We start from the raw sequence: 15,226 nt of genomic DNA, 5'->3' as shown, positions 1-15,226 counted from the left end.
AGAAGAATGAGAGAGGTCAAAGCCCAACGAGGAAAAGAGAAAGTGGATAATAGACAGGAACTGCAGGGGATGGACTACCGGCAAGAGACGATTGGATCAATCTGTCTCTGAGACCAGCTCAGCACAGGCTCCGCAGGCTGACTCTCGATCGATTTGACTGCTCACTCGTCCCTCCCTCCTGGGAATGCCTAGGTTGCATCTCTAGTAGCTTGTACTTAAGCATGTCCTGTCCCTTCTCTCCTCCAGCTGGAGCTGTGGGAAGGCAGGGAATTTGTCTTGCTTCGTCTCTGAACCCTTGGGATATAGCACGATGGTTCACATACTTAAGACACTCCACAAATACTTTTTAATGAGTGAATCATCACGAATGAGCAGATGAACAAATAAATAAATGGGCAGCCACTGACACTGCACTAGGATCAGTGTGTCCTACAAACCCCTCTGGAAGACAAACATTGTCGCTGTCTTAACAAATCTTGAAGACCCCTTTTCTACTTAATGGAAGAGTGGTTTTGCCCCACTTCATGTTAAACTCCCATGCACCAAATCACGGTAAGATAAGAGTTTCTCAAGTAACATGATTTTTAAATATGTTTGAATGTGCCTTTCATTCTTAGCACAGACCCATCTGTTAATTGAGTATGAAAAACAGTCTCCCCCATGCGATTTTTAATCTTTCTGTCACTATGACGCACAATATAAATGTTTTAAAACACTTAAGGAAGGAAAAAGATTTCTTTGAAATCGTCTCACATCCTCCTCCTCTGTTTACTGCTGTTGCCAGGATTTGTGACATTAACACTGTGAGGACAATTGGAGTGTGGCCAGAGAAGGATTCAACCAGTCAACTGTGGTACACATTAGATCCACACCCCAGTCACCCCCAGTGTATACAACATACTTTCAGTCCACAAGCAATAAATTAGGACCCAATACCCAACTATTCTTTAGAATCTGTGAAAATAGGATGTTGGTAAAGATGCTAAAATTTGCCTTCTGCATTCATTTTATTCCAGAACGTAAGGATTTATTTTAGCCTCAGAGGAAGCAAACATGCAATTACAATTATATAAAATTAAGCTAGCTAATTGGGTATTAAAAAAATTAAAAATTCCCCTTGTCTTTCTTTGAACTACTGTTTATCTCAACAGTATTCAGTTGCGATGTTAAGGCGCCTACTCTTGCAGCTTTGACAGATCCCATTAACAGCAGGGATTTAAAGAGGGAGCTGACCATCTGTCCAAAGCTCCCTGAACTTTCAGTAAAGCGGATGAATAAAATTATCCTTAATTATGTTGTCGGGCAGCATCTGAGTCCCCAGATGTGCCAGCTTTTGAATCTACCACTCAAATCCCTCTCAGTGATTCTGAATGTGAAACACAACTTTAGCAATGGAAGTTACATATAAGTCAGTGTCCCCAATGCCACCACTCATAGGATGCAGATCCGTTGGGCTTGCTACCAAAGCACAAAAGATCCATCTTTTCTCACTTCCTGTGTGTGCCCATGATGCCAGGGGAATGCTCCTAGAGATGATGGCGGAACACTGGTAGGCCAGGCAAGCAGCAAGGGGGGAATGGGGGGACGCATTGCTCATGGGAATTCTGCAGTGTTCCCCGCTTGGTTCTGCCACATGCAGGGCACAGACATGTCATGGCTTCTCCAACTTAATGCCTTTGCTTAGCTGCCTCCCTTATGCAAACTGCACAAACACCCTTCTTGGGTTATTGGTCTCTTACCCACAGCTTTGAGTCAGGAGATGGTCACATGGCACAGTGGTTCTTGGTGTGGTTGGCAGGCAAGAGGTTCCGGTCCCAGATCTGCCACTTACTGGTTTTATAGCTCTGGGCAAGATATTTATTTTCCTAGCGTCTTGGTTTTCACATCTTCACAATGGGAAGAGTAAATATATGTTCTTTTTTAGGGTTGTTCTGAGATCTACTTCCCCTTTGGATAAATCACGTAAGATGTCTGAGTCTCCACTTCCTTGCAATGAAGCTGTGTACGACTTGGCTACTGTGACCTTAACTCCTTCTCTTACTTATTAATGAGATGAATGTGAGCATCAGTCTCAAGTTATTAAGGAAGCTGAACCAAGTGCAGACTGGTACTGCAGGGTCGGGTTGATGATGTGTTTCTGACTCAAATGCATTTTTATATGTGACCAGGCAGTCATCTTCCTGTGAATTTTGTGCAGAAAGTGAAAACAAATCATTTTTTTTATAAAAAAAAATATTCTGATTACACAATGAAGGCACCAAAGAGTTTCACCTTCTTGCAGCAAAGAGTTGGTAAAATCCCAGAGCTTATGCAGATTTCACTGAGAAGCCATGAAGGCAGGATTCAAACCCCTTGATTTTCAATAAAACAGAAAGGGTGACAGCCTATTGATTTCGAGGACATTCCCAAGGAGCAAACTGTGCTTTGTTTTAAACATCCTTGTAGAGTATTTAGACTCACTTTTGATCTTTGGACCCATTATTTTCCTGTAACGTTTGGGCTCATTCATCCTCCACCCCATCTAACCCTCCAGTTGCACCAGGCATGGCTTCACATCCCGGGCACATCCCTCCTCTGCATCGCTCCCACTCAGTCCCTGCCAGCAGCTCCTCAGATCCCACCTCACCCACCCCTTCCTTCAACAAACACTCATTGTCTGTCTCCTCGTTGAGACCCTTCCTCGACTCTTTCTGGCTGCCAGCCCAGTCCTCTGTTTCTTTGTACAAACAATTCCTCAACACCAGATCCTGTGTACTATTTGTAGATCAGGGGTCAACTGAGTTCCCAGAGATGAGGTTCTTTGTGACCACGGTCACTTATCCAAGTACCAAGTCGCAGTAAGAGCAGATGCAACCATACATATAAGTCTAATAAGACTAAATGTGACTTTTTTTCTATTAACTGACAGCTATCAACCTCCTGGTGGTCTCTTGAGGATGCCTATGCAAACACTAAGATTTTGGAATAAATTTACAAATACAGGAGTTTTTCTCAGTTTCTTTCCCTCTAGATTTCCCTGGCATTCTTACAAGTTGTGCAAGCTGTTAAATCTCTACCTTACTAACTGAGGTGTGGGTGTGGTAACATGCCAGGTGCAAGGCACGGCAGAGTGGGTGGAGGGAAGCCCTCCCTGTGAGTGTGGAGCCCGTGTCTATCAGCAGGCACCCCTGTGAATTCTGACAGGTCCTTGGGCCTCCTACCTCAGTCTGTCAGCTGGCACCCCTGTGAATTCTGGTAGATCCTTGGGCCTCCAAACTTGGCACAGTCTCCAAACTTGGGCACAACTTACTTGGTCGACAAGTGTGAATGAGTTCATGACAGGTAAAAGGTACAAGATTTGTAGTGACTCTGTCAACACTGTCCCACTGAGAGACACTCACTGGTTTTATGGAAAGAAACACTTAAGCACATAAATATTCCTTTCCCAACTAAACCTCATTTTAGTTTCAAACTCAGATGATATATGACATTGGGTGATATATTATCAGTATTTGAAATAAAACAACTGAATAAAATACTGGCATGTATTTTCCATCTTGGGGGATAGAGAATAGCTTTTTTAAAACACCATTGAGTACAAAGCAGTAAAATGAAATAAAACGAATTTTTAAAGGTAGCAGCAGTTTCCTGACCAACACTTACCCTCCTTGATCTTTCCAGTTTTGATGTAGGGGCTAAGAAATAGAGGCTTTCCTGCATTCCCCTTGAATGACTGGGAAACGAGAATACTTCGGTATATGGAGTGAAACAGTCCATCACCAGGGCTGACCATGAACAGGATCAATGAAACAATCACCTTCCACGTGGCACAAACCATTTCTTGTTGGCCTAGGGTAAGAGCAGGAACAGTCCACACATGAGTCAGGAGGCAGTCTTTGCCTGTCCTCTTTACGTGAACCAAATCCATTTGCAAACATACACATACACATACACACACACACACACACACACACACACACACACACACACACAAAACCCACAACAGAATTTTCCTACTGTGTATAAAGGCAGTTTGTTGAATACCATGGGTGTCATCAGGAGATAAGTAAGGCCAACCCAACCCCTGTTGATCCTGACCTCGGCCACCTAGAGGAAGGCTCTGCAAGGGATTTACAATGCACTGAGAAAGCAACTATTATATTTAAAAACTATGGCCTGAAAAGTAAAACCAGTAGATCAGGAAAAGTCTGGAAGCAACCAGGGCTCTAAAACTGGTCACTGAGTGTGTGAGTGGGAGGGACCGTTCCATCACTGCAGACTGGTGGAGGCTCTGGGGGTCGTTTTAGGGGGAGATGACCTAGGATGACAAGGTGGGTGGGAATGAAAGGAGGTGGGACTCAGGCATATGGCAGCAACAGGAAAAGCACACTCCACCTCATCCCACCCCACACACCCAACCCCCACCCCCATTCCCCAGCACCAAACATACAAGACATGGCTTAAGGAAAGGGAAGACCAATGGACATACAGTGCACTTTGCAGGGGATTTAAAATAAGCTACTGGGTTGGTTGGTTGGCTGGGTTTGTTTTGGTTTGTTTAATATCACTTTGTCTCTTACAAATCACAAGTCTTATATCCAACAACAAAACAGAAAGAAGACATGGAAGATCCTCTATTTCCAAGTCCCTCCGTTCATTGTCATCTGACAGGCAAATTAAGAAATCAAACCCCACAGGGAGCATGCATGCCTCTAATCTTAGTGCTTAGAAGTTGGGGTCAAAAGGTCAGCAGTTCAAGGTCATCTCTGGCCACGTAGTAAATTGTCAGCTATCCTGGGTACGTGTACGAGACATCCTGTCTCACACAACAAACTGAAAGTCTGTGTGGAAGAGGGCAGAGAGATGATTCAGACATCAAGGGCTCTTGCTATTCTTGTAGAGGACCAGAGATTTCATCCCAGTACCCATGTTGAGGCCTCACAACCTCTTGTAAATCCAGATCCTCTTTTCTGGCTTCTGTTGACAATAGTACACATGGGTGCCCATAACCTCACACACAGACAAATGCACACACGCACACAGTTAAAAAAAAAAAAAAAAAGTAAATCATTTTTTAAGAGAGAAGAAAAAGGGGGAAATCAGCATCAACCTTTAAATGTATTGTTCGCTGAGAACATTCATTTGGCAAGTCATCAGGATGGCTTGACGTCGTGTGGTCTGCCACACAGGCTTTGCACAGGCACATAGGTCAGGTTTGCAATGGGGCCTTTCCATGTATTTTCAATGTCTTTTTAGCAAATTTGAATCCCTTAGTAACTCCATCAGAAAGGCAACAATAACTAACTTCAATGTTAGGTAACAAAACTAGACTCAATATGTTATCTCATGCAAAGATATGAAGGTAGAGAAACCAGGGCCTGATTTCTCCCCACTCCCCCATGTGGAGTTATATGAAGCATGACTTCAGGGGTGTGGGTATATGGGGGTGCACAAAGCTTCTGTAAAGGATGATCAGAGGCTGTTCTCACTTAAAATCTTTATTTATTTCCCTCATAGGTTTTTTTTTTTTTCTTCAATTACATGGAGTTTTCACACACTGCATTAGAACGCTGCTCCTCTTGGTTACAGAGCTTTTGCAAACCATCTAGGAGTAGCCACCAGAGGCAGATGCCTCTCTTGCCACACCGTCATCCCAGCTCTGCCCAGTGTATTACAGCAGCTGCACCTGCCAGTCCCTGGCTCCACACCTTTGCTACTTAAGCATGATGGGAAGGTAGCCTTAGCTCTAAATTTTGGTTGGGGTGGTTTTATTTTAGAGCTGGGAATGGGACCCAGAGCCCTTGCACAAACTATACAGGTACACTGCCACTGAATTATAACCCCCGCAGCTAAATTCTAAACAAAATATTGTTCAGTGAATAAATACCCCATTCACTCAGGGCTATTATTTATAATTCTGATTATAAAGGGAAAAATACAATTATGCAAACACACAATGCCTGCTTTTGATTTTTCGGGGCTTCAAGATGTCAAACCATTAGAACGTTTTTAAAATGCAAAATGGGTACAAATCTATTTACCACATGTTTAACACAATCCAATTTAGCATAATACAAAATACTGGTTGTGGCAAATTTAAAAGGGTTTTCAGCAACATTTTTCCATTGAGGTAAGGGTTTATAATCGTAATTTGATTGAATATACGACCCTTGTCATATCTCTCAGGGTTAACTTAATAGAGTTCTCATGCTTAATGTAAATAAACCCACTCAAATACAGTACACAGCTAAAAATGATTTTTGCCCGTTATTGACTATAATAAAGAAGCAAATGATTTTAGAAATTGAAATTAAGTTCTCAAGAGGCCCAAGGGTAATGGCCGCTATGGCACTGTTAAGATACTGTTTTTAATTATGTGAATTTGTTACATCGAGGCTTTAATAGCATAGCTATCTTCAAAGAGTGGCTGAAATCAACAATTCTACTGATTCAGAAAAAAAAAGCATAGTGTTAAAAAGTAATAATAATAGAAGATGCTCTTCCAGGAAGAGGGTCCCCTGGGCAGACACAAGAAATCACCCTGCTGTCTAGTTTCCCTGTCTTCCAGCAACAAGCCTCCAGCCTCCTTAATGGCACTATTAATATTTAAGCAACCGCTATAGTCACAACACTGCCTCGGAGAGTAGAGCTTCGCTCAGCTATGTTTAAAAAAAAAAAAATGGTGGAAGCAGGCTTGCTTTAATTGACATAAATTTAGTACACAAAAATAAGAATTAGGTCAATTTAGCGGAGTTCATTAACATTTAATCAAGTAACTACTAAAGTCATGGTGTTCCACGTCAGTGAATTAAGGCAACAACAGACTTCATTTCACAGTTCTCCTTTAACAGGCAGAATTCCGCAACTGCTCAGCTGTCATCTCTCCTAAGGGAAATGAAATCATTAGCATGAATGGAGGAGTGTGGTTTAAAAAAAAGAAAAAGAAAAAAAGAAAAAAAGACCTTCTGCGAGTTGCTTTTGCTGACCTTAAGTTGGACTAAATCTCTCATTCATGAAACACTGAGTTCCCTCTGAATGAATAAACCTATACTACATGGAAGTTGTGACTTACAGGATGTAAGAAAAGAAAGAAACAGAGACAGGGGCAGGGGAGGAGAGAAGAAAAGGAAAAAATATCTACTGACCACACATCCTACATGAATGAATATGAAGGGCACATAGAAAGCTCCAGTCTAAACCATCCTAGCAACAAGTTCAGGGAAGACAGTCCTTTGGGTGTTTAGGAACACAAACACTAGGTGTGCACCAGCCTTATCAGTAAGTCCTCAAGGCAGTTCAACAGTATATGTCTGATAAAACCGACATTAAATAAACTGCCACTAAGTTACCATTTGAATCCATGTGTCATCCATAATGTTAAACAAAGCTATTTAACTCCATGTTCTTTAGGATAAGAACACAATACACCCCATCTACAGCAACACACCAGATTAGTAAGTTACCACTCAATAAAGTTGTTATTGACAACAACTGAAGTGGATAAGGAGAGCACTTGAAAAAGACGACAAAGCTTTGGGTAAACAAGAGTGGACCACTGGAACAGATATGGGTATTTCTCCCTTGCTTTATACTTCATATAAAATTCTAAGTTTTCAACAATAATTAATCTCATAAATACAAAAGAGTAGTTTTTTCTGATATTTTGGTTTTTCCTCAAACAAAACAAAGCAACTGTTAGCCAAGACAAAAATCAGGGGGCTTGTTCCTTATTCCTCATTACTACCTGGTTATGACCTCTGGCGTTTCCTAGGAATAAGGTTCTGTTTGTTCTTTTTTTCTCGAACATTCTATTCAGATGTATCCTGAGCTAAAGCCACAGAACTTCAGAGGTTCAACATGGGGTTTTCCTTGGTAACTTAGAAGGCTCTGGGTAAAAGTGAGATTATGATAGCCAGCCATTATTATTGTATTTGTATCGGGCTCTGCTTAGCATCTATGACATATGCATGTACACATTACTAAGCAAAAGTGTGTGACATTGACAGATCTAACTGAGGAGGAGCCAAGGTATTGTAGATTTACAGAAGACATTAAGTTTTCATAGAATCTGATTGAGGTGTCTGACTAGGTTAAAAACAAAACAAAAACAAAGCCAAGCCTGACAAAGAACTGACTTGATCAGAAGGATTGCATCATTGATGAAGAGTGGGGCCAAGACTCGAAGCCAGGATTTATTTATGGTTCCAAATCTCATCTGATTCCCACAGCCCCCATCTTGGATCATTCAGATATTCTTCAGATATTCTGACTCTGGTCTCAATAGACCACAGTCTTTAGCTTGTCCCAGTGGTCCATTGTTGAACAATACACAAACAGAGATAGGTGGAATCTGGAGAGGTCGGTCTTTCTGGGGAAGGTCTGCCACCATAACTCATCAGGGGACCTTGGTTAGATAGCAGCATCTCTGTGTCTCACTCGGTGTGACACACCATGATGAGGACAGTTGCCAGTTACATGTGTGGGAACCCTGGAGGACAGTTCTTTAACACATACTGCTTTTAAAACCCAAATTACCAAGAACTTACCATAGAATGAGATATATCTTAGAGCAAGTTTAAAAAAAATAACCCTAAAACTTACCAGTTCCTGGTTATTTTAGTACTAACTTCTGTGCTACATTTTTATGTGTCTGGTGGGTGAAAGAAAGAAAAAAGAAATTTAAAAAAAGAAATAAAAAAAAGAAACATGACTGGCCCTGGGTATGCTGAAGAAGAAAGTCTATTGTAAATAAAAGGGAGAGCATAGCCAGAGGCAGGGACGTCTGGGAGATTCTAGTGTGGACATGACCAGACTGAACTGGGCAAGCATAAGGAGAAAAGGAGGGGAACAGAGGAGGGAGAGGGGAGACCAGGTGCAGTATCCAGGAGGCCCATAAGAGTACACAAAAACAAAAGGAAGGGGGCCAGGTAATCAAAATGACTGGCAGCTGGAGGAAAGGCAGCCTAGCCCCTGGACTGGGGGTTTAGGGTAGGAGGTGGGTTATTCTAGCCATTCCCTATAACAAACAGGGACTAAGGGATGCTGGGAGAAACTGGTGGCCAGGTCCAGTTTGATATGGTAAATAGACACCTCAGCCATTCGTCCCAGGGCTTGAGACGTAACAGTTGGCAGTCTGCGTGAGGGCTTCCTTCCATGTATTATTTGCCAGCTGTGGTCCATAGCTTTTAAGAGCTTGACATCAGCCATGTCGGCAGTATTACACCATAGAAATCTGCAAAGTCCAGACCTCTCTCCCTGAGGGTCCACTGCTGTAGTGTTCTCTGCACCTCTTTATCTATAAAGAGAGTTGGACACTACTCCCCATTGTCTCCCTCTCCCAATCCCTGCCAAAGTGGCCAGCAGAAGAGACATGAGAGGAAAGTCCTACTTGGTTACCTTCCATACATGGGAGCAAGAGTGGTGCGCTCTGTCCGGAAGCCACGAGAAAAGAAGCTCAACGAGGCCACTTGGAAGTGTTTACCAGTGAGCTAAAGCTACAAAATCTAAAATGAGAACACACACAGGCACACACATGGGCACACCACACACACACACTCCATTCAGGCTGTCCTCTGTCTCCTCTTTCCTCCTCAGCTCTTCACTGTACAATATGACTACACCAGCAAAAGGAATACTGCTTCATGTGACGCACATTATTGCCGTGATTGAAATAGGCATTTGGACACCTTCCCTTTTTTTTTTTTTTTTTTTTTTTTACTGTTTTTAGAATCCCAACCTGATAAATAATATTTTGGAAAAAATAAAGCAAGTCGGCAACAGCACTTCCATGAAATCTGTAGTTTCAAAGAGTACAAGTAAGTGGTTTAATCACCTGGGTACCTTGTGGGGTTCTCCCGAGCGTAAAAGAAGCATGAGCCTTTGATAATAAAGGCTACTGTATAGCCTTGAATTCAGTAGCAGCCTAATTCTAAACGTAGCCATTTTGATGAAAGATTTCCGGGTAAGCAAATGAGTAAAGCAAAAATTACTTCCAGATCTCCACTGTTCATTTCCTTAAGACATCATTTTACTTTCTAAAATTGACATTTGGAGCAGGACACTCCCCTAAGGTGAAGGACAGGCTTTGTCCTGGTGTGCCTATCTCGTGTTCACAGACTTCAGGTCTGGCACCAGACCCTGCAAACTGATCTCTCTGATGACTTTAGCCCTCACTATCTCAGCCACCATATCCTTGTGCTTGCAAGACTGGGACACAGACGAGAATTGTGTGTCAGGTAAAGAATGAGCAGGGTCAGGAAAAGAAGAAAATAGTGCAATCACAGGCTGAACCATAGAGCTTCACCTTGGACTCTTACTCCACTGGGGGAAATGAGGGAGGCCAGGGCAGAATGGGAAATAAAGTCGGCATGCCTCCAGTGTTTATAAGTGCTTTGAAATAGTTATCATTCATGATCAAAGGCACCATCACGCCCTGATAGCAGTGACGGCAGCCAACTGATAAACACTCCTCGTGTACAAACCGCGCTAATTGTTTTATCATTTTTGTTTCTAACTCTTGTCGGGTGGGTAATATAATTGATCATCCTATTTTGTAGCAGAGCAACTGATTCTTGGAGAATCCCTTTTCTGGATTCACACAAATCATACATAACTGAGCAAAGAATTCAGAGATCAGAGCTAGGAACATGACACCCCCAAATATGACACCTAGGCAGACAGTGCAAGCTGACCCTTCCATCATCCCCTGTAACGACCCAGCCATGAAAACATAACCCACCTTTCCTTCTCTCAGGAGGAAGGAGACAAGTGAAGAACCTGAGCGGTCCTGCTAAACCATTGCTGTCGTAGACAAGCAGACCATTCCTCTTATTTGTCTGCTCAAAACCACAGTTTCCCCTGTGCCTTCAAGTTTCTGATGGCTTCTGGGTCACTTAAAACTTAAACTAAACAAAAATGTTATGCTTTTCTTTGGTTAATTCTTTTCTCCTCTTTGCTTTAAGAGTCTCAGCTATGACTCTGGTAATGGCTGAGAGAATGTTTTTCTTCCCTTCAAAGGACAGTCCTAACTAGGTTACAAAGCCCATCCCATAGCCCCTGTACCAGATCGTCCTAACAAGTCTATTTCTTGTTCAGGAAAGACCAAAAATGCCACCTGATCCATCCCCTAGAATCAAACGACTATGTGTCTGAGAAATTCTGCTTAAACATAGAATTTAAGCCCATAAGTTAGCGATATTTGCCCAAGGAAACCTTATCTTATACGATGGACATGAACAACCCTATCGAGAATACTTTATGATTTTATTCCTTCAACAAACCTTTCTAGGGAACATCTGTGTCCTCCCTGAGCCTTGCCCTCTGAACCCTGAGGAAGGAAAGCATTTGGCTAGTTGCAGCCAGGGAGGAGACTTCTGTGGAAATGACCAAGCAATGAGAAGTCGCCGGCTCTGAGAAAAGTACAAAGGCCCTGAAGTGCAAACAAGCTTGGCGATTGGTGAGAACAGAGGGAACAAACTTAGTAGCACAGAAAGAAAGCGGGAGAGAGGGGTGGGGCCGCTTGGAGGCACATGGGTTAACAGTGAGAAACTGTTATGTGGCTTAAAGCCAGAGAAAAATAGGGTAAAGCATGGTGTAAAATGATCACTCCAGCCGTTCTCCAGCGGGTGGACTATAGCATAATAACAGAATCGGTATGCTAATTAGAGGAGGCTTTAGTGGATCAGCAGTGATGAAAAAGGCTGTACTAAGGAGTTACGGCAAAGCCATTAAGGAGCCGGCAGCTGTATTTTGAAGGCACATTCACCTGTGTCTGTTAATAGGGTGTGGTGGCTTCAGGAAAGAAAAACATGGAGGACAGCTGTTTCAGTCCATTTTCAGTTGCTATAGTGAAACACCCAGGGCTGAGGAACCTGCAAAGAATAGAAACTGATTTGATGGCTCTGCCTGCTCAAGAGTTCAAGAGCATCTGCTCAGCATCTGGTGGGCCAGCTGCATCATCACATGGTGGAAGCCATCCTTGTGAGATAGAGCAAGCAGACCAGCAGGGGTCTCTCTTCTTGTAAAGGGACCACTACTAACACAACCTCAGTCAACGCCAATTTCCTCTCATAGGTCACACTTCCAAAAACCACTCCCACAAATTTCTAGCATGTGAACTTCTGAAAGACACACTGAAGCCACAGGACTTTCACCCAGACTAAGTTCTGTATTATGCAAGAATCACACATGTAGACACACAGGTTGAAGCCCGAACTCCCACAACCTTGGTATAGGACCTTATTTGGGAAAAAGCGTTTTTTGGAGATATCATTGGTTATGATGGGATGTGGACTAAGGTAGAATTTGTAACACAAAATTTGTGTCTTTAGAAGGAAGAGGAGGAAATACAGGAAGGAGAGTGACCTGCCTGGGAAGAGAGACACAGAATACAGCCACGTACAAAGTGGGGAGCAGAGCAGTGCAGCTAGAAGCCAATGGATCGTCTGGTCTCGTAAAGAAGCCAATGCTGGAACAGGCAAGTAGGGTCTTCCCTAGAAATCTCAGATGGGACCTCGAGAGCTGCCTCCTGTACTACAGCCTCCAGAGGTCAGTAAGAAGACACACCAGATGCTCGTAGCAAGGGGTTGATAGCAAGTCCCTGTTGTGTCCAGTGTGTGAGGAGTGAGTATGAGTGTGTGAGGAGTGAGTATGAGTGTGTGTGTGTGTGTGTGTGAGAGAGAGAGAGAGAGAGAGAGAGAGAGAGAGAGACAGAGAGAGAGAGAGACAGAGAGAGAGAGAGAGAGAGAGAGAGAGAGAGAGAGAGAGAGAGAGAGAGAGACAGAGAGAGAGAGAAAGTATTCCTACCCCAGCCTTAGGAAGTTCGTGCACAGGCATGGAAACCTACTAGAGACGTGGCAAGAGAAAAAATACAACCCCTCCCTCCCCCCCAAAATTCTCTAAGTTGCCTTTAGGCATATACAGGAAACTTGAAGTGGTCAGCAAGACATGGAAAGGGGAAATACATTAATTTCTTAAGTAACGTCTGATGAGCCTGGGAAGCAGTAGCTAACAATGTCTAAGTTCAAGCCAAAAAAATTAAAAACGGTCTTCCCAAAGCTGACCTCACGGAGAGCTTTAGGGCTGAAGAGTCTGGGTGGTAATCAAGGGGAAGACTGGGAGAAAGCTCACAGACTGGCTTGTCCGGTTCTTAGCCCCTGGATCACCCTCAGTATTGCCCTGTCAGCGGTTTCTGAAAGCAAACACTGTTTTCACTCTTACTCGCTGTGTTCTGACTTCTGTCCACGCTATCTTGCTAAAATCACCAATGAACTCATTTCCAAATTAAAAAAAAAAAAATCAGTCTTCACAGCCGACTTTGCTGGTGTTCACAATGCCCCGTCTATAGCTTTACCAGACCTTGCCTCCTCGAGTCTGAACTTTTATGCCCCCCACCCCACCCCGCCATCACAGCTTCCTCCCCTGGGGTTCCCAGGAGCCTACCCTTGCTCAAACGATTCTCTCACCCCACGCACCCTCTCTTGGGTAGTCATCGTTTGAACTAGCTCTTTCTGCTGATGTACTCCTCTGACACTTCTGGCTCACCTCTCCAGTTGCCTGCTAAATTTCTCACCTGAAGTCTCCTCAGTGTATTAAACTCCACATGTCGAAATGGAAGCCAGTCCTGTTAAACCATAGTGAACGGGGTCCATCCGTTTGTGTTCCTACAGGAACATCCCAGGAGTGAGAGTAAAGACTTCTTTCTAAAGGCCCAACGACTCGGGCGCTAGAAAACAGAGAGGCAGCAGTGAATGAGGTAGCTCAAGCATGTGGGATGGGGAATAACAGTTTGCCAAGGAAGAGAGCAGGGTTTCAATGAGAAGCCACCTCAGACTACAGAACTACACGAAGGCTCAAAGTGCACAAGAACTTAGGCACTGAAGCAAGTGTAGGTGCCAACAAAAGCAGGGAGAGTCTGTCCGAAAGTTCCTCTTGAGAGCATTTAACTGACACACTAGACACTAAATAGTGTGGAAAAAGGCACCTGCCTAGAGCTAAGAGAATTCTGCACACCCATATTCTCCACAGCCCTGGAAAACTCCGCATTGTGGAGATTGGTTGGCATCTAGGTCACATCCACCTTCTCCTTACGTGGGAGGCTGAAGGATTTCTTTCCACAGTGACTAGGTCTTCTTGGAGAAAGAACTTGGGTGCAGTCATGAAGGGGACACCGGTCACATGTCTGGGATTCCTCCTGTCAACTTAGTAAATGCAGATCTCCCAGTACTCAGAGTTTCTAAGTAATAATGTACTTTCTTACACTTAGAGACTGCACAGAACCACAGGAAAGTTTTAACTTGGAAGAAAATCCAATGGCACTATATGAAACAGATTAACTAAACCTTCATAAAGAACAACAATTCATGGAGTGGAGATACTATATAAATATTATGTAATGTTTACTATATATTTATTATATTATATTATTATATTAATATCCTTAGAGAGGTAAGACACTACATTCAGGAAAAAAAACAGAATGCTAAACTACACTTGGAACAATCGAAACAGGCCATTTTTAACTCAGCGAATTACATGAAACTTACAAGACACGGACTGTAACTGTAGTAAGCCATGCCCTTGGCCACGAGCCTCATTCCTGCAGTAGAGCAAATGTGGATTTTGACTTAGGAAAAAGAGATTAGTAACCAAGTCCATGGGTCTCAGGATAAGACACCCAGGAGATACAGTGCGCAGCCTGCTAACTGCTCACTTAGTGGACTAAGACTATAAGCAGGAAAGCAGAAGACAGTCAATCTGGGGAAGAAGGAGGCCGATGGTGCAGGGACCGGAGACCAGAGAGGGTGTTGGGAGGGTGAATAGGAGCACAGCACAACCACAGACATTCATGAAAGCGTTATATGCAACCCGTTATTTGTAAGTTAGCTAAAAAAAAAATCATAAAAATCACGACTTTAAAATCAAAGAAGCAATAGGTCCCTTAGGCAACAAAGAGATTCATTGGGAGAGGACAGGAGAAAGCGGAAGGAGGAGGCCTCCAAGTTAGGGGAAAGACGGAGAGCATGAGAAGACAGCTAAGTTGTTTTAAAGAAAATATTGGGGGCTTTCACCCACACATAGGCATATGATGGTGACAGATATCAATAGTAATCAGGAATTCAGATACTGCATCATCCTCGTCCCTACACTTCTCCTTCCTTTGTTCTCCGCCACTGTGGTTGGAAATGCATTGTGCTGTCTGGCAGGCTCTGATACTAGAAACTCAGCACTAGTTCCCGCATCTTCCCCG

General features: G+C 43.3%; 1 protein-coding gene across 1 annotated transcript in view; it reads right to left on the bottom strand.

The window, feature by feature from the left end:
• Cpvl (carboxypeptidase vitellogenic like) overlaps window positions 1-3,817 on the bottom strand; it is a 102,754-nt gene extending 98,937 nt beyond the window's left edge. Inside the window, exon 1 of the mRNA XM_034519486.2 lies at window positions 3,643-3,817. Within this exon, the coding sequence (XP_034375377.1) occupies window positions 3,643-3,817 (175 nt within the window). The remainder of the gene's footprint in view (window positions 1-3,642) is intronic.
• Between the last annotated feature and the right edge of the window lie 11,409 nt (window positions 3,818-15,226).

This window comes from Arvicanthis niloticus, chromosome 15, assembly GCF_011762505.2.
Source record: "Arvicanthis niloticus isolate mArvNil1 chromosome 15, mArvNil1.pat.X, whole genome shotgun sequence".
Taxonomy (NCBI): Eukaryota; Metazoa; Chordata; class Mammalia; order Rodentia; family Muridae; genus Arvicanthis; species Arvicanthis niloticus.
This window is presented reverse-complemented; position numbering and strand designations above follow the sequence as displayed.